General features: G+C 42.0%; 1 protein-coding gene across 1 annotated transcript in view; it reads left to right on the top strand.

Moving 5' to 3' along the window:
• The window catches only part of TUSC3 (tumor suppressor candidate 3), a 1,506,863-nt gene that overhangs the window by 1,348,069 nt on the left and 133,917 nt on the right, over positions 1 to 24,877 (top strand). Inside the window, exon 5 of the mRNA XM_044063505.1 lies at positions 19,692 to 19,832. Within this exon, the coding sequence (XP_043919440.1) occupies positions 19,692 to 19,832 (141 nt within the window). The remainder of the gene's footprint in view (positions 1 to 19,691; positions 19,833 to 24,877) is intronic.

Here is a 24,877-nt window from a genome sequence, read left to right on the forward strand (position 1 = left end):
CTTGTCCTCAGGTTTAGGACATATGCCACAACAGACTCCTTGTGAGATTCACACTCATCTTCCCATTCATCTCAAATTAAATCTAGAGGTCCTCTCATGCTATGCCCATACAGCAACTCAAAGGGAGAAAAAAAACATGGATTCCTGGGGAACCTCTCTGTAAGCAAACAACAGATGGGGCAAATATTTGTCCCTCTCCTTCTTAAATTGGTCTGCAAATGCCCATAGCATGGACTTGAGTGTAGAGTTTAACCTCTCAACATGACTATTATTCTGGGGATGGTAGGGGGTGGTCTTTAGGTGCTTCAACCCACAGTACTTCCACAGACAAGTCAGCGAGTCTGATATTATGTTGGCACCTCTGTTAGTCAGTATTTCTTTTGTAAACCTACCTTGCTGATAATCTCTAACAAAGCATTTGCCACCTTTTCCACCTCAATAGAGGAACAAACCACTGCCTCAGGGTATCTTGTAGCATATTCTAGTACCACTAGGATATACTTTTTCCCTGTGGAACTTGGGGTACTCAGAGGCCCCACAATATCCATAGCTACCCTCTGAAATGGCTTCTCAATCACAGGCAAAGGCATCAAAGGAGCTCTCACCTTGTCTCCTGCCTTGCCTAACTTTTGGCACTGCTCACAGGTCCTGCAGTACCCTGTTACATCTCTGGAAATTCCAGGCCAATAGAAGTTCTGCATAATATGTCTCTTTGTACATTTTATACCCATATGACCTGCAAAGGGAATATCATGAGCTATGGCTAGAAGTGCCACATGGTAGGCTCTAGGCACTACCAACTGCTGTATTCTTTCACCTTCTAGCCCTCCCTCAGGGGTCCACTCTCTGTATAATAACCCTTTGTCCCAGTATACAGATCCCCCTTCCCTTGAGAATCAGGTGCCTCACTAGCTAACTATCTCAGGCCTTGTAATGTAGGGTCTGAGAGCTGAGCCTGTCTTAACTCTCTCTTTGTAACCCTTCCCAGCTCCCCTTCCATATGTAGTCTGGAATCCTCTGACAGCGGTGCCTCACTGTCAACCTTGGTACTACTACTCACCTCTGCCCTTGCAGTCACTCTGTCCAAGGGAACATCAGTACCCACAAGCAGCTGTGGCTCACCTTCAGTCTCACTGCTACAGGGTAGCCCACACCCTGAAGTAACCACCTCACCAGTCTGAAGTAACCACCTCACCAGTCATGGCTGCAAGTGTGCGGTCTGTCTGGGTCTCCCCCAGGATACCACACCCACATGCTTGTCTCCAAGCCTGACTGCATATAACTGCATAAACACATGGTACTGCCTCATTCAAATCCTTCCCTATCAGGACATCTGCAGGATGGTAGTTTGGTACCCCAGTTATCTCAAGACAACCTAATGTTGACATTTTGTCATTCCCACTTAGTGGCTCTCTCACCTTTTGTTCCCCACCTTGCCTCCTTGGACATCTATATTCCACATAGGTTCATAGGTTCATAGGTTCATACTAGGCTATCTGCCCGAGGGCATTTATAAGCCTAGCCCATTGTTTTGTGGCTTACGCCACCCCTTTAGTATGGGGAACTATACCCATTATTTTGCTGTGCCTCTGTCGAGCAGTGACACTGAGGTAATTCCTGGGGTATATCTGCGATCTCCCATCCATTGGTCAAGATTTCTCTTGAACAAGGCCAGCGAGGTGCTCTGCCTCACATGTACCGGGATTTTGTTCCACAGCATAGGGAGTCTTTGGGTGATGAATCTATCTCTCCAGCACGTCCTATTAATAGCCGTGCGAGGTTTAAGTCTCCGCCCTTGTGGCTCTGATGGTTCTAGATTTTTTGAGGTGAAGCATATTCATCAAATCTGGGTTTGACATGGCCTTGTATGTTAGGCTTAGGTCTCCTCTGAGCAAGCGGTGAGCGACTGAATAGAGCTGGAGTTCTTTCAGTCGGGCAGCATAGGACAGATTTTTGAGACCCTTTATCCTTTTGGTGAGGAACTTTTGTGGCCTCTCCAGCTGCTGCAAGTGTCGGGTCAGATACATTCCGAATGGGGCATTGTACTCAATCATTGGTCTGATGAGTGATGAGTAAAGGGAGACTATGACGTCCCTTGATCTAGATGAGAATCCCTTCATGATAAGGTGGGCAATGTAGAAGGACTTCCTAACTACTTTAGCTACATGGGTGTCGAATGACAGACTACTATCAACCTGGGTCCCCAGGTCCCTGATAACTTCTTCTGTGCTCAGTGGATTGCCACCTATTTGGTAGCTAGGGGTAACCTTGTTTTTCCCGAAGGGTATGACTATGCATTTTTGGCATTTAACTTTAGGCCGTGGCTCTGGCACCAGTTATCCATTTCTGTGAGACCCTTCTGAAGGATATCTGTGTCAGATGTGTTTTCTACTATGGCCCAGTTTGCAGTCATCTGCAAACTTTGTCAGCCATAACCCTCCTGTGTTTGCTTGTACTTGGAAAAGTAGATGCCAAACAAGAGTGGGCCCAGGACTGAGCCCTGTGGGACACCACTTGTGACAGGCTTTGAGTCTGACATGGCGCCAGCAACTCTGACCCTGTGGGTTCTGTCACTCAGCCAGTTTGCAACCCATCTTGTGATGTATGGGTTAACATTTAAGCTGATGAGTTTTTCAATGATACCCGAGTGGGATATTGTATCGAAGGCCTTAGCCAGATCGAGGTAGGCTGTATGGACTGCCTTTCCCTCATCAATGGCTTTGGTGACTGTTTCGAAAAAGTCAACCAAGTTTAAAAGGCATGATCTGCCTTTGACAAAGCCAAACTGGGTTGGATCCAAAGTCTGCAAATTCCCTATGTCTTTATTTATGAGGTCCATTATGATCCTCTCCATGGCTTTGCAGATAAGGCTTGTCAAGCTAATGGGCGGTAATTTCCAGGGTCTGTGGAGGCACCGCCTTTGTGAAGTGGGACCACAGTTGCAGTGCGCCACTCCTGGGTGCGTATCCAGAGGTAAGACTTTGATTAAACAGCTGTCCTAGCTGTGGGTTTAATTCCTCATTGAGTTCGTGGAGCACACAGCCGGGGACACCATCGGGTCCCATGGATGCTGTGTTTTTGCTTTGGAGAGAGCAGTTCTCACTTGGGCGCTGGAGATGTTTGGGGGCTGCACTCACTTGGTATAGATATCTCTCCTTTTAGGGGCGACGGAGGGCAGAAGTTTGCACTGAACCTGTCAGCCAGTATGTTGGCAATGTCTGTAGGATCAGTAATCTTCACATCATTTTGAACTAGTTCTGAGCATATCTGGGAGTTTCCTCCTAGGTTTCTAACATAGCTAAAGAAGGCCTTATGATTGTCTTTTGAGTCTTTAGCTATTTTTCTCTCGAAATTTGCTTTGGATGATTTTATGAGAGCTCTTAGTTTTTTACTTATAGTGATCAAGGGTGTCTTACCTTTTAAGGATTTTGCTCTATCTTGTAGTAGCTTCCTCCTTTTGTTGTAGAGTTTGTTTATGGCTGGGGTCCACCAGACTGGACGCTTTCCTTTGGTACAAAGAGTCTTTGTTTTGCTTGGGATTGCCTTATCCATGCAGTCCTGCAGGTGCTGGTAGAAGGCGTTTGTAAGTGATTCAGCGGCTTGAGTATTGTTTTCCGCCGGCTCGGGGGCCTGAAAGGAGACCACACTAGTCTTTAGAAGTGTGAAGTCGGCTTTTGAGAAGTTCTTTACTGTGGTCTTTTTTTATTTCAGGTGGGGGTGGGATGAGGACCTCCAGCGAGATTAGTTTGTGATCTGATCTCACCAGTGAGGGGTATACTTCCGGTGTTAAACATTGTGCTCCCATGTTCGTGATGATGAGATCAAGTATGTTATCTCCTCTTGTGGGGATGGTGACTAGTTGTTCCATGGCATTTGAGTTTATGAATTCCAGGAACTTTTGGGCTAGGGTGTTTGGGCTTGAGTAGTGTTCCCAGTCTATATTAGGGTAATTGAAGTCACCTAGTATGATGGTGTTTGGTGATACATTTATCCCCTCTAGTGTTTTCAGGAAGGCCATGTGAGTTTCCTGAGTTTGTGAGGGTGGCCTGTAACATGCTACAATTTGCAGAGCAGTCTTGCCTATGGTTAATTGCACCTGGATGGTCTCCGATGCATCGTGCGTTGCCACCAGTCTTGAGGTGTGGGTGTCCTTGATGAATATGGATACCCCCTCCTTTCTTGGTATTGTCCGGATTTTGGGGCCGGACGCATGATATGAGGTAAAACCTGATAGCTGGGGTGCTCTCAGGAGCCTTGAACCAGGTTTCTGTCACAGCACAGACATCGATGTTCTCCATACTGAGAAGGGCCTCGAGTGCGTGCATTTTGAGATTTAGACTTCTGGCATTGAGCAGCATTACCCTTAGTTTTTTCCTTTTTGTGTTCTAGGGTGGTAGGTTTAGAATTTGAGCCTTGCCTAAAAAGGCACTATGGGGTGGCAAGAGCCTTTGCCAATATCCGGAATCCCAGGGTGACAGGTGCAAGCCGTCCCTTGCGAAGCAGCGTGGCTTGTCCAGCATGTCATCCCAGGCAGACAGATACTGGATCCCCTTTGAATGACACCAGTGTTTAAGCCAATTGTTAAAGCTGATCATCTTATCTCTGTATTGTGGCATCATTCTTGGTGAAGGTAGGATACTGCTCAAGGTCAGGGTCATACCTGCCTGGGCTACATAATCAGAGAGCTCCTCAATGTCTCTTTTCATGTAGTCCAAGGAGGTACGTCTCAGGTCGTTTACACCAGCGTGGACAATGACTGAGTCATATTTGTACCTGCTGTTGAGAGACCTGAGTGCTTGCGTTATGTGGCGGATTCTAGCGCCCGACAGGCAGCTTACTGTGACCTTCTCCTTACTCAGTCTGGTGAGCGGGACATCAGTGTGTCTGACTATGGAGTCACCAATGACTAGTGTGTCTGGCATTGTGTTTGGCCTTAAGGGCTGTGACTGTTTGACACTCTGACTGTGAGGTCTATGTGTTGCGGGTGTTGTGTTCTGAGGTGGTGGTTGTTTGGGTGTCTGCTTTGGTGGCCTCTGCTGTTTTGGTAGATTTTTTATCAGAGCCTCCGAGTATGTCTTTGTGTGTTTATGTGTATGATTTGAGGTTGTAATGGTACTATGTGAGACTGGGTCTATAGTGTATGTGGTAACCTTCTCCTCCTGACTGGTCTTGCCAGTCCTATGTTGAGAGAGCTCAGCCTCCAGTTTGGCCGTATAGTTGCATCTCTCGCATGTATTTGTGTTTTGTGGGAGGAGGAAAGGGTTGTCTGTGTACATGAGGCAATTGAAACATTGCCTCAATATTCCCAGGTTCACCAGCTGAGCAGGAGAGGACACTAGCAACTGATCCTCGACATGCTAGAAGGGTAGATGAAAACTTTAAAAAGATTCCGGGGACGTGGGTGACCGAGAAATGGGGGTTGGCCTTTTTGGGGAACTATCTATGACAAGAGTGCCGTATCAAGGTAATAAGTACTGTAGGAGCAAGTGCTAGGTTTAATAGATAGAGAATAGTCTACTTGGAGTCAAGTAGAGTTGATCTTTTAGTTTTAGGATACGCTGATTTGATCAGTAGTATAGTTCGAGGAAGGTAGTTTTAAGGGAAAATTTGAAGAGTGGACTTTAGGTAGCCGAATAGTTTAAACCTGCTTAACCGGCACTGCCCTAGTGTGCAACAGTGGCAGATCGGCGCTAAATCGCTCTAAAACGTGCTAACGCGCGTTTAGCGCGTTTTATACCAGAGGCTGGAAAAGCTAGAAACTGGCCCAAAACGACCAATAAACTACTAGTTACTGGCTGAAACCTCACAAAACTGGACAAAGGCAGCTCAATGCTGCCCACTCCCACTGGTAAGCAAGGTAGCCTGCCTTCCCCCAAATAAGGCAAGGAAACAGTACACAGGAACTACAACCAAAGCCCAGGAATCAGCAACTCTGAAACTGGACTAAACTAGTAAAGCAGGAAAGCAAGGTAGCTTCCCTTCCCCAAATAAGGCAAGGAAACAGTACACAGGAACTACAACCAAAGCCCAGGAATCAGCAACTCTGAAACTGGACTAAACTAGTAAAGCAGGAAGAACAAGAGATATTTTTTCTTTTTTTCTTTTTTTTCACAAAACAGGCAGAAACAGGTACAGCAAACACTTATAAATGCTATGAATCAGCTACTACAGCTTACACAGAAGAATTTGCTACAAATACAGTCAAATAGTAACAAACAAGGATTCCAAGTGCAATATTAAGTTAAATGCAGTAAAAACAGCTTCAATGTAACAGAAAGGCAGGCGAAATACAGTTGCTAGGTATTCAGATGTGGAAAGCAACAAAAATATACTTAGTATCAAGAAAAGTCGCTTATTCAGCTCTCTGCAGCCTGGATTACTCTGCTGGCCCACATGGAGTCTGTGCTGAGTAGGTACAAGCTGAAAGTTTTATACCAGGGGGCTGGAAAAGCTAGAAACTGGCCCAAAACGACCAATAAACTACTAGTTACTGGCTGAAACCTCACAAAACTGGACAAAAGGCAGCTCAATGCTTCCCACTCCCACTGGTAAGCAAGGTAGCTTCCCTTCCCCCAAATAAGGCAAGGAAACAGTACACAGGAACTACAACCAAAGCCCAGGAATCAGCAACTCTGAAACTGGACTAAACTAGTAAAGCAGGAAAGCAAGGTAGCTTCCCTTCCCCCAAATAAGGCAAGGAAACAGTACACAGGAACTACAACCAAAGCCCAGGAATCAGCAACTCTGAAACTGGACTAAACTAGTAAAGCAGGAAAAACAAGAGATATATACCAAGTATCAAGTAGTACCAAGGTTGACACATGGCCCTACTGGTTGCATTCAAAACATTTAACCCTAGGTCCTGGACATGTACCTGGACTAGTGGCTTCTCCTGCTGCTGGTAGATTCTGTTGCGGCAGTCTGGGTTCCCCACCATGGGTTCCATTAGACCCATGAGCAGCACTGAGTGTTCCTTTCCAGTTCAGGGATGCCCTGCTTGCTAGGTCTAGGTCTCCATTCTTCCCCAACTCATCTACAGTAAGGCAGTGTCTATCAGCTACCCAGATCCTCATGTCCTCAGGCAAAGTGCTAAGGGCTTGTTCCCTCACCAAAAGGTCTGCCAGCCATTCAGAAGTGGCGACCTGACATCCACTCACCCACTTATGAAAAAAAGTGCTTAGTTCAGCAAAATATTCATACACACTTTCATCTGTTGTGCATCTATGCTTAGAAAACGTTTTCCTATAAGCTTCAGATGCTAGCTTAAAAGATTCTAGAAAACAGATCTTTACAGCATTATCATTTAAAAAATCATTGTCAGACAGTTTGGACAAGACAGTTACAGCTTTGCCATGGAGTAAGGGGGTCAGGAATTGTACCCAGAGCCTTTGGTCAACATCATACTGTTTACATACCCTCTCAAACATATGAATGAAACTATCAAAATGATCCCCCTCTGTAAACTGTGGAAGAAATATACTGACCTTTTGTGCTTCTAGGGTTTGGTTACTCCCTTCTCTATTACCTCCATGACTCTGGTGAAGAGTCAGCATCTCCTTTTCATGCTGCCTCTACCTCTCCTACTCAGCTTCCAGGCATAGCAGTTTTTCATTCTCCTCAGCCCGCAGACATTGCAGGGTCTCATTTTCCTCACTCTCTAGCTGCCTCAGTCTTTCTGCTGCTTCTATTTCCAAACACTTGGCCTCCAACTCAATTCTGTTTAGCTCCAGATGGATTTTTAAGTCCTCTGCAGAAAGGTTGAGCTGTCCATTCTCTTAGTGTTGTACACCTCCATGGCCAGTCTGATCATTCTCCTGGTTGCTATTTTCTGATGCAGCTGTGACCAAAGCTGAAATCATGTCTGCTTTAGTCAGGTTTCCATGCACCATAACTTTAGCCTGGCACATTTCAGGCAACTGGCTCTTTGTCAGCTTGCCATACTCCTCTGCTGACATGCTTGCCTGCTCTCCCTAACTAACTAAGCTAAGAAAAGAAATAAAACAATTGTGATCTGAACTTGAATGTTCACTGCATGGCTGATTTAGAGTACAAAAACACCTTCAGTCATCACTGTACAGAAGCTACAGGGATTTACTATCCACACCACTACAAGCCAATTAATATGTGATGTGGTTAACTCACCACTATGAAACAATATTTGATGTGGATGTCTCACCACTGCCAAACAATTAATATGTGACACCCATGCACTGGCCCAGTAAACAAGGAGCCTCAATCCTCACCAACAGCACCAATGAGGGTCATCCACATTGGGAGGATAAGAAGTACACACACAGTAAAGTACAATTTCCCTTAAGAGCACACAGAGATCACAGTCAGTTTAGGGCTGGTCTCTCCCTTTCTCTCCAGATCCACAATAAGACTCCTCACTGGCACATCTATAGGGTACAGATCTCAGCCGAGTGGTCAAGCCAAAACCACCAGCATCCTCTCTGTCCAACCAGTGCTTTGTGCCCCTGCCCAAGTAGCTCACACACACACACACACACACACACACACACACACACACACACACACACACACACACACACTTTGAGATATGAATTATATACAAACACACAGACACTCTGGGGGACGGCTGGCACAGGTTCTCCAGCTATGTTCCCTTCTTTCCAGACTATAAGGTAGTACCGACTGCCACCAATGACCCTTATCAGCTACTATAAAGGCCCTTACCAAAGAGTGTCCAATTTTACTGTGCAATGTTATTATTATCCAATTGGTAAGTATGACTAAGACTTGAAGGCTATTTAGGAGTGGCCTATACAGTGTCACCAAATTCATCCAAGTACTCTTAAGAGCTGAAATATCTCTACACACAAACCAGCCTCAGTTAAAAGGTTTAAAATATTTAATAAATACTAAAAACACAAGACACTACTCGTCAATACAACACAGTGATAACAGAGAGTTCAGAAATCACAGGAAATACTTTAACAACATTGTAGGATAGTCTCACGTAAATATAGAAAACAGCTAGACTAATCTGGCTATATTCCTATCTATCTCTAAGGGAAATCACTTTTCTAAATAAACTCCTTACAGAGCAAAGCAAAGTGCTGGTGATTTATTGTCAGATCTGAAGACAAATACAAAATGCTCATTCTTTCTCTCTGAGAAAGTCTTAAATTGATAATATAAATTACTGCTGAGTCATTTCAGATTACATAATTTGTGACACTTCTACTTGAGTTTCCCAGGTCCACAGAACTTAAAATTTTAACATTTCTTGTCATAATCTGCACCTGCCAGGAAGACATAGCAATAAAAGATTCTTTATATGTAAAACCTAGTAATTATCTTTGTCTTAGAACAACAGAAAGAATTTCCTAGTCCAGACATCCTGTCTCCTCACTTGAAATCAAACAGTCATAAAATGCTTTACTCATCAGCTTTCTTCCAGCAGGTAGTACTGTGGTTCCATTTTTGAAACTTAGAACAGCTTTCTTACATTTGTTACACAGACCTCTGGATCATATTAATATTTACAATAACACAGCATTATTTATACAATTCTATCTGGCTGGGCTGGTAGTCTCTCAGTTTTTCACATTAGTTTTTCTGCCTGTGCTGATATCTTTAGTTATTATTTGCAGTAGTGTATATAGCTCCTGGTCTGTTCTAATACTGTGCATTGCATTATCATATCTATCTAAGTATTTTTGTTGATATTTTCCGTTTTCTATACTCTTCTAACAGTGACACTAATCGTCTTAATTGCTTTACAGTCTTCTCTATTTGATACTTCCATGATGACATTTGATTGCTTCCCTTCCTTTCCCTTATTGCCCTGTATTTTTAAGAACATTTTTATTAATTTAACATATTAATAATAATACAGAGAATGAAGAAATTCAACATCACAAACTGTTATACGTTAGTGTAATCTTACACAATTAACGCATTAGGAGTATTGGCATTTCAATCACAGTATTTCAAGGCTATTCCAACCACTAGAAGTCTTAGTATGATTTATAGATCTTAATCTAACCACTTCTTTTTCAGTTTTACATAGTATTGCAGTTAAATTTAAAATTATTGGAACTGAATTCTATTTGCAATTTTAGTAATAACTTTTCAAGCTAATGTCAGAAGGCTCCAGAACATTTTTGTTGTTTAGCTTTTACAGATCAATGAACTGGAACATTTATTAGTATTATTGATCTAGTTAAAAGAAAAATTATCAGACCACTACCCCTTACTTAGCTTTTCCTAATATGCATGTAATTTTTCACAACCCATAAAGATGTGTCCAGTCAGCTTTCCCAGCTTTACTACATCTCCAACAAACAAAATAAGTAATTTGTCTAAACTTAGAGATTTTATAGGGAGTAATATACATTCTATGTATATATATCTCCACATAAAAACTTTACAATATAAACCTGAAGAAGTTTGACAAACTGATTTAAGTAACAAAGTTTTATTCTTACCATCTATTCAATCACTCCGTCCTCTACCATCTAAAAAGTTCCATAAGTTTGCATCAAAATGATTATTATTTGCAATTAACTATATAACTTGGACAAACTTCCTATGTAGGTCAATTTACATTTGATGATAGCATTCATATGTTCATATAATGGGGAAAGAGTGTTCTGTTCCTCTTTACTCATATTATCTACAAATGCATTTAATTTCTTACTATGGATAACACTAATATAGGATCATAGGATCATAAGAGGTTAATAAGATATCGACCCGGAGGTCATTTTAAGCCTAGCCATTTCATCCCAATGTAATACCATAGATACTCTAGTCATATCCCCAGGATTATATTTAGTAATGACTGCCCATGTCCAGGAGGGTTGTGGGTACTATCTCTGGTAAGAATTTATGGTGCCCCATCCACTCATCCAGGTTTATTTTGAAAAGTGTCATAGTGTTTCTCTACTTCACATGAACTGGCAGCCTATTGCAAAGATGTTGCAGTCACTATGTTACAAATCTGTCCCTCCAGCATTTCCTATTCAAGTTGCAGGCCATATTTAAGTCACTGGAAAGGGTAGCTGTAGTCTCATTTGTTTTACGGATGTGCAGCAAATTCATTAGGTTTGGGCCGGAGATTTCTCTGTAAGCCAAACATAAGTCTCCCCCTAAGAAGTCTATACAATACTGGGTATAGTGACAGGGACTTTAGTCAGTCTGTGTAAGGCACATGCAGGAGTCCCTTGATTTTCTTTGTTAGAAACCTCTGCGGTCTCTCCAGTTGTTGCAGGTGCTTCATATGGTACATGCCAAAAGGAGCGTCATAATCAATTATTGGCCTGATTAGTGATGATTATATCAAGGTTATAACCTCCTTTGCTGTAAAGGTGATGCCTTTGCTAATCAAGTGTGCTATGTAAAAATCCTTCCTTACTACAGTAGGCACATGGCGGTCAAAGTTAAGGTTGCAGTCTATTTTTGATTCCAGATGCCTTACCACTTTGTAGGTACTTGGGTATTGTTGTTAATTTGATAGTGTGAATGGACATTGTTTTTAGCAAAGGGAATGATGATGCATTTTTTTTGCATTCAGTTTGAGACTATGACTAAGACACCTGTCGTTGGTCTGCATAAAATCCTCTTCAAGTATACTGATATCATTTGGGGAATAAATAATTGCACCCAATTTACAGTCGTTCACAAATTTGGTCAGCCTCAGCCCCATAGTTTTGGCCTGACCTTCATAGAAGTATATGCCACAATGTAGGGGTCCCAGCACTGATCCTTGTGGCACCCCCACTGGTGACAGGTCTGCTGGGTGATGTGGAGTCACCAACTTTGATAGTGTGTGATTGTTTTGTGAGCCAATTGGCAACTCATCTTACAACAAAGGGATTTACATTCAGTTTGCTAAGTTTATCGGTAATGCCTGGGTACCTCTCAGCTGTACAGATTTTCACAGAATGTCCACATTTTTGGCTCATATTTTTTGGTCTGTTCTTCATAAAATGTGTGGTTTTCTGGCAAATTACTGGGATGATCTGAAGAATGATGTCACCAAATAATGACATACATTTGAGTTTCAGAATTCAAATTCTTAAGGAAATGTATGCCAAAACAAACCATGTTATTCTGGCAGCTTTCTAAGTTTATAAGAGCAATATTTAAAATATGTCTGTTTTTGTGCTTTTGTCCCCCCATTTTGTCAGGCTTTGTCCAGATTTATTGCACTAAAAGTTTGAGAGGTATTTGTGGGATTGTGTTGAAGGCCTCTGACAAGTTGAGGTATGTTGTGTGCACAGAATTGCCCTCGTCATGGCCCTGGTCACATTTTCAATGAAATCCACCAGGTTTACCAGACAAGATCTGCCCTTGACAAAGCCAAATTGGGTTGGATCCAAGGTTTGTAGGTCACCTATGTCTTTTTTTATGATGGCCATGATGGTACGTTCCATGGCCTTATAGATGAGGTTGGTCAGACTTATGGATCTGTAATTCCCTGGGTCTGTTGCTAAGCCATCTTTGTGGAGGGGAATAACTGTTGCTGTTCTCCATTCCACAAGAACAAAGCCTGTGGTTAGGCTATGATTGAATAGGCTGCCTAATGGTGATGCTAGTTCATGTTTTAGTTTGTTTAGAAGGCAGCCTGGGATGTCATCTGGTGTCTTAGAGGCTGTGTTTATTTTGCCTTAGACAAGGCTTTAATGACCTGCTCTTCAGATATGTAGGGTGGGGTGGGGGTTGTGGGCAAAGTTTGTGATAAGTTTGGAGGGGATAAACAAGTGAAAATTTCCTCAAATCTGTCCAATAGCAGGTTTGCTATCTCTGCGGGATCAGTGTGTGTGGCACCGTTAGTCACTAGTTTGGCAAATGCCTGGGCCCTACCTTTTAGGCTACATACAAAGCTGTAAAAGATCTAATGGTTATCCTTGACTGTGATTGCTAAGTGTTTCACAAAGTTGCCCTTAGAGGATTTAACATGTTGTCTTATTTGCCTGTTGAGGCTGAGGAGGGTGTTTTTCCATTACTGGGGCCTCACCTTTGTTTTCTTAGAAAGCTCATTTTTACATTTGTTGTAGAGTTTGTAGATGCTGGATATCTATCAGGGTAGCATGTTTTTACTTGGGACTCTGGCTTTGATTCTCTCTGGAACAGCCAAGTCTATACACTTATGCAAGTGATTGCAGAGGGCTTTAGTGTTATCTTTGGTGTAGATAGCACTTTGAGCTGGAGGTGGGTCTTGGATTTGCCCTTATTGTGTTCTGGTGTTAGTGCTAGTGAGGGTCCGATAGTTGCTGTGGTGCCTCTGTTTGTCATGTTAGTGTGGACAAGATCTGGTATGTCTTTTCCTCTTGTACGGGTTTGACAATTTGTTCCAGGGCATTTGAGTTAACAAAGTCAAGTAACTTTTGCGCTAGTGAGTTAGGGCTAGAGTAGGTTTCCCAGTTGATGGTGGGATAATTGAAATCTCCTGTGACTAAAGTGTTGGCAATATTTTGATTGACTCCAGTTTAGTTAAATAGGCTTCCTGCACATCTTGATCCATGAAGGGGTATCTATAACTCTCTATGACTTGAATGGTGGTCTTACCCACCATAAACTGAACTTAGAGTAACTCCATGTAGTTGTCCAGTTTAACTAGTTGGGCAGTGAAGTTCATAGGTTCATAGGCTAGTACTAGGCTATCGGCCCAGGGGCCTGTACAAGCCTAGCCATAACAATTCCCTTGCTGTTTCTTCCCACAGTATTTACTTCCCTGGACCCCTGTCTAGCAGGGCAACTGACGTGATCCCTGGGGTGAATTTCCTATCTATCCTATCCATCCAATCATCAAGGTTCCTTTTGAAGAGGGCCAAAGAGGTGCTCTTCTTGACATGTATGGGCAGTCTATTCCAGAGTCTGGGGAAGTCTCTGGGTCAGGAACCTATCCCTCCAGCATGTTTTGTTCATTGTGATGACAAGGTTTAGATCCCTAGAGCGTCTCTGAGCAATTGGGATTTCCTTAAGTGTAGCATGTCCAGCAGCTCTGGGTTTGACATGGCCTTGTATGTTAAGCAGACATTGCCTCTGAGTAGACGATATGCAACAGAGTAGAGGTGGAGTTTTTTTTAGACGGTCAGCATGGGACATCTGCTTTAGGCCTGTGATTCTTTTAGTGAGGTATTCCTGTGACCTTTCCAGTTGTTACAGATGTCTTGAGAGGAACATACCAAACGGGGCATTGTATTCTATAATGGGTCTAATGAGGGATGAGTACAGTGGGACTATGACCTTCTTTTTTCTGGATGAAAATCCCTTAGTGATGAGGTGTGCCACATAAAAGGATTTCCTGACTGTTGTGGTGATGTGGTTATTGAAGGTGAGACCACTGTCCACCTGTGTTCCTAAGTCTCTTATTACACTTTCAGTGTTTAGTGTACTGCCACCTATGTAGTAATTCACGGGTGCATGTTTTTTCCCAAAGGGGCTAACTATACATTTCTTGGCATTGAGCTTGAGCCCATGGCTCTAGCTCCAAGCATCTGTTTCTGTATGGCCCTTTTGTTGAATATCCACATTATTTGGGGATCCAATAATGGCTCCCAGTTTGCAGTCATCTGTGAACTTTGTAAGCCAGAGTCCCTTACTGTTGGCCTGTACTTCAGAGAAGTAGATGCCAAACAAGAGCGGTCCCAGGACTGAACCCTGAGGTACTCCACTTGTCACTTGTCTGCAGCTGGATTTGGAGTCGGCTACTCTTACAGTGTGGGTTCTGTCAGTAAGCCAGTTGGCAACCCATTGAGTGACATAGGGATTAATGCCCACCTTAGTAAGTTTATCTATGATTCCAGAGTGGGGGATGGTGTTGAAGGCCTTGGAGAGGTCCAAATAGGCTGTGTGGACCACCTTACCCTTGTCCACGGCTCTGGAGACTGACTCAAAGATGTCAATCAGGTTCATTAGACAGGATCGGCCCTTCACGATCCCAAACTTCATGGGGTCCAGTGTTTGAAGGTTGCCAGTGTCTTTGTTTATAAGTTCCATGATAATACATTCCATGGCCTTGCAGATCAGGCTCGTCAGGCTGATGGGGCGGTAGTTCCTGGGATCCAGGGTGGATCCCTCCTTGTGGAGTTGGATAACTGTAGCTGTGTGCCACTCAGTGGGCATGAAGCCTGAGGTGAGGCTATGATTAAACATGACACTTAGGTGAGGTGCCAGTTCATTTTGTACTTTGGAGAGTGTCTCTAATATAGACAGAAACACTGCCCCCTTTGGTTCTCACACATTTGTTCTGTGTTCTGAAGATGTGGAAGGCATTGTAGCCTTGCAAGGCCAGGGTACTCTGAGGCCTTGAACCAGGTTTCTGTTACTGCACAGACATCTACATCCTCCAGTGATAGAAATGCTTCCAGGGTGTGCAGATTTTAGTTTAAGAATCCAGTTTTTAGCAGCATAACCCTTATTTTATTTTGATTGCCAATTTTCATGTCTGCAAGTTTGTTTTTTTGACCTTGTCTAAAAAGGTACTGTGGGGAAGGCAAGAGCCTTTGCCAGCAGCTGAAGGCGTAGTGGTGCCAGGTGCAAACCATCTCTGGCAAAGCAGCGAGTTTTTTTGACCATGTCATCCCAAGCTAACAGAAACAGGATCCCCTTTGAATGACAGAAAAAACTAAGGCAATTATTGAAATCAGTAATTTTTTTTGTTTATACTGTGGAATCGTTCTAGGTGAGGATAATATGCTGCTCAAGGTTAGAGACATACCTGCCTGAGACACATACTCAGAGAACTCAACTATGTTTCTCTTTATATAGCCCAGTGAGGTACATCTCAGGTGGTTCACTCCAACATGAACTATGACAGAGTCATAATGGTACTTGTTGCTGAGAGACCCGAGTCCTTGCATGATCTGATGAATCTTGCCACTGGAGAGGCAGCTAACTGTGACTTTTTCCTTGTCTAACCTGGTAAGTGGGATATCTGGGTGTCTCACTATGGAGTCCTGAATGACAAGAAAATGTGATTTTTGAGTGTTACACCTTAAGGGCTAGGTAGGCGATACACTGGTTTTGCTATATGTCTTGGGTGCTGTGGGAACTGTGTTAATTGTAGCACTCTTGTGTTTTGGAGGTCTTTGGTGTTTCAGAAAGTTTTTTGAGATAACCTCTGCTTATGTTGATTTATGTGTTGGAAGTGTGCTATGTGTATGATTAGTGGTACTATGTGCATGAGTAGTGGGGGTGTGTGTTGTCAATTTCTTCTGTGTTGCTGTTTTGAGTGTGAGAGAGCAAGGATTCAAGATTCTTGGTGTAGATACATCTCTCACACTCTGCACTAGAGTGAGTTATTAGTCCAGGCTTGCCAGTGTGCATGAGGCAGTTGCTACACTGCCTCAGGAGACCCAAGTCAACAAGGCTGGCAGAGGGTAGTCCATCTGTCCATAATGCTAGGTTTGAAGAACTGTTATACCAAAGGTGGCACTTTCACTACTGATCTAGCAGTAGCTCTGCAGATAGGCATTTCTGATGGGGTTTTTTTTGCTGGTGATTTAATAGGTCACAGCTCACTAGCAATACTTCTTAGACCAAAATGTACTAAAGATGAGAACTACACTAATGTACTACAACTGTGTTTAAGGAAAAAAAAACAACAAATTTATCTGTATGGCTATGGTGCAAAATTGCGTGGCAATGTGCAGTGCTGCATGACATGCAAACAAGCAGAAACCTGTGAAACATAGGACTTAAATATCAGAAGTCAAATAATTAAAAAAACTTAAAAAAAAAACTCAAAAAGAACCAATGAGGGGGCTTAGTCCAAGCCATAGACCAATCACACTCCTCCAGACAGCACACTTCTCTCACTAGGGTGCAGAAGGGCCCCTTCCAATTAAAGATGGCTTGGAAAATGTACTCAGACTATAACCACCACTACAAACAGAACCAGATGCAGGAAAACTGTATCCGGCCTATACTACAGCTACTAGATTCACTAATTTAGGCAGGAAACAGTAAAAATGTTTTACACAACAGAAAAAACAGCAGTGAGACAATAAAAAATGCTTTAAACAGCAAGGAGATACTAATGAATATATTAACTGATTACATTTGAGTTACACCTCCAGGTGCATCTGCAGTTAACTCCTACTGACTCCTCTAGGTCAGAAATATTGCTTGTTCATATTTGTATCAATAATTCACAAACCATGTTATATACAAGGTTTTTAAAAAATTCTTCTCGAAGCTTAGACAAAGGCAAAGATAACTGCATTAATATTTGACTTCTGTCTAGGGCAGATAAAAATACATTACTGTTGTTTTTATGATATTAATTTATATAGATATAATTTTCATATTTTTCTAAATATTTCAACAACCAAGTAACAGACAGAACTCCTTAGCATTACATGAAAGTTCTCAGCTAGATGAATAAAATTTTGCTGACAGTATGTGTGTAACTTGAGTGGTTGCTTAGATATTGTAATTTGTTTAGAAAATATTACAATCGTAACAGTTACTGTGACTTGTAAAATTCACTTTAAGATCTAGAACCTAAACAATATTACCACTGTAAAAATACTTTGTGCCGAAGGGTTTGCCATTGATGCTTCTTTCATAACCCCTATCGTTCCAGAAATATGAACATGTGTTTGGAATGCGAGGACATAATTTGATTAAGTCATTAGGCTTAGGCTCCACCCATTGGAAGTTACAGTACAAACTTCCTGAGCTCCATTGGAGTGAATGAGTTAAACAGCAAACAAATCAGTTATTTAAAACACTGCTTGGTGGGAAAACAAAACAAAACAAAACAAACAGATGCCTTGCAAACAGTGAAAAGTAGCAGCAGTTATTTTGCAAACGGTGGAAAGGCAAAGAGGTTTACAAACAGTGAAAACAGCAACAAAATGATTTAACATTCTCAGTAAGGCAGACAGTTTTCAGTGCATCCAGAGACTTCTAAACAAATTACAATATCTAAGCAACCACTCAAGTTACACACATGCTGTCACTAGGAAGCTTTCTGTATTGTCTTTGGGGTTACTAATTGCTACTCTGGAAAGGTGGAGGTTTGAAATTGTTTTATGACTTATCCTAGCAAGCTCTGTGTGTGTACTATTGACACATATGTGCTAAATCCAGGCAGTTTCTAGCCATAGGGTAGCATTGGAACCAGAAGTCAGATGACCAGATGTATGTGATTTCATTTTGTAATCCATCACTAAAAATTATGCTTTAATACTACTGTAGGTGAGACTGAAGTCTGAGAGCACTCTGTTTTTGGAACATGACAAAGTAGGACCCTTCAACTACTTCATCTTGTCTTGCTCTAGTAAGTGAACCAGGGAATAGTAATTCTTTAGATCAGTCAGGAAAATATAGTGAGATTAGTTAAGTACTGTTTTTCTGTATCTCTGTGAATCTATTCATCTGTGTTATTTTAATATTTCATGTTCTTTTATTATGTATTATTAAATATAGTTAGACTTTTCATTGTGGCTGGTCCTTCAGAAAATATTTTAAACTTTTAGAGTACTTATATCTATTTCATGAGTCTGTGGCAACTCCTGCAAGCCTTACTGCCATGGTCAAAACATTACCATTTGTACTAATATTAATTTCACTAAGTATAATTGGATACCCTTGTAACAGCCTTAGATTAGTTGGCTTAGGAGTGTCTGGTGGCAGTAACTACCTTATAGTCTTGCCAGAAGGGGACATAGCTACAAAATCTGTGCCAGCCTTTCCCAGGTGTGTGTGTGTGTGTGTGTGTGTGTGTGTGTGTGTGTGTGTGTGTGTGTGTGTGTGTGTGTGTGTGTGTGTGTGTGAAAATCAAATCTCAAATGTTTGCCAGCTGCTTGGAGCAGGGACACAAAGCACTGGTTTCACAGAGAGATTGGTGGAGGATTTGGCTTGGGCAATTGGCTGAGGACCACCTCTATAGCTATGCCAGTGGGGAGTCTTACTGGGGTTCTGGAGTGAGAGGGAAACAACTCCCAGACTGAGTGTGTTCCCTGTGTGCTCTTAAGGGAAATCGTGCTTGATGCAGAGAGCTGCATCTCGAATACTGTGTGTATCCATTTTTGTTCCAAGTGAACATTCCTCTCCAGTGTCAGTGGTGAGGATTCAGACTCCTTGATTACTGGCCCAGAGTGGGGATGTCACAGAGGGGTTAACTTATAATTATAGCCATGATTTGGATTTTGAATGATTCAGCAGACAGACTTTGAGAGTGATCTGCTGTGGGCTTTTAGATTCACAATTTCACTGAGCAGATAAGGCCAATTTGATGAACTTATCCATGTCTAGAAAGGTTTTCAGTATTTGGAGTTTCTTAGTCAATTTCAAGAAGTTGAACTTGGAAGGTCTTAAAAGAATCTATACTCAGTGTAGTCAGATATAACAGAATCCAGTAGAGTAGTATTGCAAAGAATAATGAACACATAACATAACAAAATGATTACTCACTGAGTGGGTTGTAGCTCCAGGTACTCACATTCCTCTGATCCAAGACAGGTTGCATTATAATCACACTTTGTAAATTATGCATCATCTGTGTTTTAAATATTGTTTTTTTTTATTTGTTAGCATATTGACTCTGCTGAAGACCCAGTTCCCCATTACAATATGCATCATCTGTGTTTTAAATATTGTTTTTTTTTATTTGTTAGCATATTGACTCTGCTGAAGACCCAGTTCCCCATTACAATGATATTTTAATTTTGCTGTAATGAAAATGTTCTCATATTTCTGTTTTACAGATAAGAGTATTCCGTCCACCCAATTATTCTGGTACTATTGCCCTGGCTCTGCTTGTTTCTCTTGTTGGAGGGCTGTTGTATCTCAGAAGGAACAACTTGGAATTCATCTACAATAAGACTGGATGGGCAATGGCAGCTTTGGTATGTAGAAACAAAATATTAAGTACTTACTTTTGTGATATGTGTAGTAGGGCAAAGAATCTCATCTTACTGTCTTCTTGTTATGTAATGCATATCTGTTGCATTTTTAACAAAGTAAGATGCATTATTATGATAATTCTATGCTCCTGTTATTTATTTATGTATTTATTGTGTTGGTTTACATGGTAGGTAGGCTTGTCTTGGACCCTTTACAAACATGATCCAGGAGCAGATTCACAAATAATTACAAATTTAGTGTGTTGTACAAATGCAAACAGTTTACAAAATTACAGGTAATGGATTACATAGTAATGAAATAAATGTCATTCAGTTGCAGTTTTTAGCATGTCAGCACAATACAATTCTGATGTACCTTACAGTACTCATTTACACAATTACTAGATGTCGAAGAAGAAATGGTAGAAATAAATATGCAAATTGAATCATAAGATGTAGATATGGGATTAAAGATTAAGGACAATATCGAGTTCAAATGTAGAAGTTCCTATTTACTGATTTACAGTGCTGAATTTATGCTTGACTGAGTTATCTATGTACTGCAATAACACAACAGGACAATTGGAGTTTATATGCCAGAGAGAATACAATGACTAGCCCTTGCCAATACAACTGTAGCAATTGTAGGTTTATTTTAAGGATTCATATAGTTTGGCCTGGAATACATTATATACTTCAAGTTGACTACCCTTCTGTGGGAGTTTGTTGCATGCAGTGGAAACAGCATTACTAAGGATTCTTCTTCTCCATAGCAAGATTGAAAGGGGACATTTACCAGGCTGTGGAATGGTGATTCATCACTGGGAGAAAGCAGAATTTCCTTAAGATTCCAAGAGAAGAATAAGTTATTTCTTTCATTTATTTCACTGAATTGCACTTCTTTAACATTATAATTGTGCTATACAGCTAATCTATAACATTTTGCACTGTTATAAAGTGTTTTTTATTGTTTCACTTCATTTATGTACTGTTTTATACTGTTTTCACTGTATTTGCATTGCTAGACATTGTTTCATTACTCTAATTGCATTTTTACTGAATTACTTAACTGTAAACTGCTTTTTCATACCGAGAGTTGTATTTTCTGTTTGTGAGTGCTGTATCTGTGCTTTTCTGTACATTTTTTGTGAGGTTTCTATGTTCTAGTCAGGTATCATATAACTGATTTATTTGCAGTTAAAAGCACTCTCTAGTGCCTCCTTGCTCCTTTATATGCTTAAAACTTTCATTTAGTGGTTTAATGGCTACAGCTAGTAGCTGTAATACTTGGCTTTGCAGTTGCCCGCCCATATTGTAAATGTGATCCTTGACACTTCTTCCAGTCTAGTGTAATTATCTCATTCTACCTAATACAGAGAGAACATTTAAGAAGGCCAACCCACTTAGGTTCTTAACCTTGAATTATCTTCTGTTCCTGCTTTCTCCCTTTCCATTTTACTAAAAACAAACTCTCCTTGTGTTCTACTGAGTGTATTTCTCAGCTGACGAGCATATTTTTTGGCAATTTTTAACTGTTCAGAGTTGAATAAAATAGTAATTGAATTCAGTTGCATTTATTTAAACGATATTTGCTCTAATATTGCTACACTCAAGTGTGCTAGCTTGCACTGCACTTGAATTGTTTTACTGCTATTTTAGCTGCCTTTCTGTAAAAAAAAATTCTAAGTTTGTTTCCTGCCTTTCCTGTAACTAGTCTAGTCCAGAGACAGATTTGCTGTATCCAGGACTGTTTGTAAGCTTTTGAGCCCCCCCAAGCCTTTCTGTTTCGGAGGGAAGCCTTCTAGTTTATCAGTGGGAGTGATAAGCACTAGGTAGCCTGTCTACCACAGGAGCAGTGGTTTCTGGCCCAGAAATTGTAGTTTATTGGCCGTTTGGGCAGTTTTTTCCATCTCTTTCATCTTTCTGACTGAAAAGCCTGCATTTGTGCTTGTTTCCCCCTTTCCTGTAACTAGTCTAGTCCATATACAGATTTTCTGTATCTAGGACTGTTTGTAAGCTTCTGAGCCCCCAAGCCTTTCTGTGTTGGATGGAAGCCTTCTAACTTGTCAGTGGAAGTAGTAAGAACTAGGTAGCCTATCTACCACAAGAGGAGCGGTTTCTGGCCCAGAAATTGTAGTTTATTGGCCGTTTGGGCAGTTTTTCCATATCTTTCAACTTTCAGGTTTAAAAGCCCGCGTTTGCGCTTTTCCCACCTTTCCTGTGACTAGTCTAGTCCAGCTATAGATTTGCTGTATCCAGGACTGTATGTAAGCTTCTGAGCCCCCAAGACTTTCTGTATTTGAGGGAAGCCTTCTAGCATATCAGTGAGAGTGGTAAGCACTAAGTAGCTTATCTACCACAAGAGGAGTGCTTTCTGGCCCAGATATTGTAGTTTATTGGCCGTTTGGGCAGTTTTTTCCTCTCTTAACTTTCTAGTTTAAAAGCCCACATTTGCACTTGCTTCCCACCTTTCCTGTAACTAGTCTAGTCCAGATACAGACTTGCTATATCCAGGACTGTTTGCAAGCATCTGAGTAGTGCCAAAGTCTGCTCTTCAATTGTTCCCTTAGATCTACTAGTTCTCTCCTCTCCTGCACTTTTACTAGCTTATTATTCTAGCACTCTACCAGACTTCTTGTAGCAATTATTTTAGCACACAAATATGCTAACAGTACTAAACATTCTACAAGGAAACAGATCAAGTAATTATTATTAATGCCCACCTCTCCAGGCATGTCTAAAGATCAGTTCTCTGTGGCTTCTCCTATTAACCTGGTGAACCTGAGCATCCTGACGCAGTGTAGCAACTGCCTCATGTACATCAACAACCCTCTCCTCTTACCTCCCAGCACTGAGACTTGGGAGAGATGCACTTATATATCCAAATTGGAAGCCACTCACTCCCCAGCCAAGATCAGAATAGATGGTCAAGAGGAGAAGGTCAACACTTGCACCACACCATATGGAACACATAGACCTCCAGAACACACACCAGCACTGCCTTCACATAAAAACACAAACCACACACCCACTTTCGCAGAGGCTCTCAATAAAAATCTACTCAAACAGCAGAGACCTCCAAGACAGAAATGCACTCAACCACCACAACACACTAATCATGAGACACATAACTCTCCTAAACAGTGTGCCACTCAACCAAAGCTCCTAAGGCAAAACAGCATGCCCAACACACTAGTCAGATGTGACTCGATAGTGAGGCACACTGATGTCCCACTTACTAGGTTGAATAAGGATAAAGTAACAGTCACCTGCCTGTTAGGTGCCAGGATCTGCCACATAACTCACGCAGTCAGGTCCCTCAATAACAGATACAAATATGACTCAGTCATTGTACATGTGGGTGTGAATGACCCGAGACATACCTCCCTGGACTACATGAAAAGAGACATGGAGGAGCTCTCGGATTATGTAGCCCAGGCGGGTATGACCCTAGCCCTGAGCAGCATCCTATCATCACCCAGAATGATACCACTGTACAAGCAGAAAATGATTGATTTCAGCAATTGGCTACGTTTCTGGTGTCATTCTAAGGGGATGCAGTATCTGTCTGTCTGGGATGACATAATTGACAGACCTCGATGCTTTGCCAGAGATGGCCTGCGTCCATCACCCATGGGCTTCCAGACACTGGCCAAGGCTCTTGCCACCCTATAGTGCCTTTTTTAGGTGGTGTTCCAAAGACCAAATTACCACAGTAACAACTACAAACAAATGCAATCTGAGGGTCATGCTGCTCAACACTAGAAGTCTAAATCTCAAAATGCACTTGCTTGAAGCACTCCTTAAAATGGAGAACATCGACATTTGTGCTGTAACAGAGACCAGTTTCAAGGCAGCAGAAAGCACCCCTACACTACCAGGCTATAACTCTTTCCACATCTTTCGGCCCCAGAACTTGGACCAAAGCTCCATAGGCAGTGGTGTTTCCTTATTCATAAAGGATGCGCACACCTCCATACTGGTAGCCCAGCAGAACGCATCAGAGATACTTCAGGTGCAGCTAACATTGGGTAAGACAACAATCCAGGTCTTAGCCTGCTATAGGTCCCTAACCATGTCCCAAGACTCACACTCCATGTTTCTAAGCACCCAGGAAAATATTAGGATCCAACCTAACACTCTAATACTAGGCTACTTCAACTACCCCTCCATTAACTGGGAAAACTACTCAGCAAATTGCCAGGCACCCAGTATTACTGCTGCACAGGATAAAACAGCACTGTCCAAGGCCAAGAATGCAGCTTCTATGAGACCTGACAATATCCCTGGCTGTGTTTTACATGAACTAGAGAGTAAACTGGCACCTCACCTGTATGCCCTGTTCAATTACAGCCTCACCTCAGGCTTTGTCCCTACGGAATGGCGTACTGCTACAGTCATCCCTCTCCACAAAGGAGGAGTGACTACAGACGCTCGGGAACTATCACTGCATTAACCCGACAAATATGATTTGCAAAGCCATGGAACGCATCATCATGGACCTAATAAACAAGGATACAGGGAATGTCCAAACTTTGGATCCCACACAATTTGGTTTTGTGAAGGGTAGAGCATTCCTGCTCAACTTGGTCGACTTCCTTGAGTCAGTCATCAGAGCTGTGGATGAAGGCAAGGTGATTCATACAGCCTACCTTGATCTGGCCAAGCCCTTTGATACCATTCCCCACTCAGGAATCATAGAAAAACTCACTAAGGTAGGCATCAACCCCTATATCACTAAGGTGGTTTGCAAACTGGCTCACAGATAGAACCCACAGTGTGAAAGTAGCTGACTCCAATTCAGACTGTCGACTAGTCACATGTGGCGTCCCACAGGATTCAGTCCTGGGTCCTCTTCTTTTTGGTATCTACTTCTCTGACGTCCAGGCTAACAAGAAGAGACTCTGGCTGACAATGTTCGCAGACGATTGCAAGTTGGGAGCTATTATTAACTCCCCAAGTGATGCTGACATCCTACATAATGGCCTCACTGAGACCAACAACAGGTGTCAGAATCATGGCCTTAGGCTCAATGCCAAAAAAAATGT

Source organism: Protopterus annectens, chromosome 2.part1, assembly GCF_019279795.1.
Source record: "Protopterus annectens isolate FY-2018-M chromosome 2.part1, PAN1.0, whole genome shotgun sequence".
In the NCBI taxonomy this organism is placed as follows: domain Eukaryota; kingdom Metazoa; phylum Chordata; order Ceratodontiformes; family Protopteridae; genus Protopterus; species Protopterus annectens.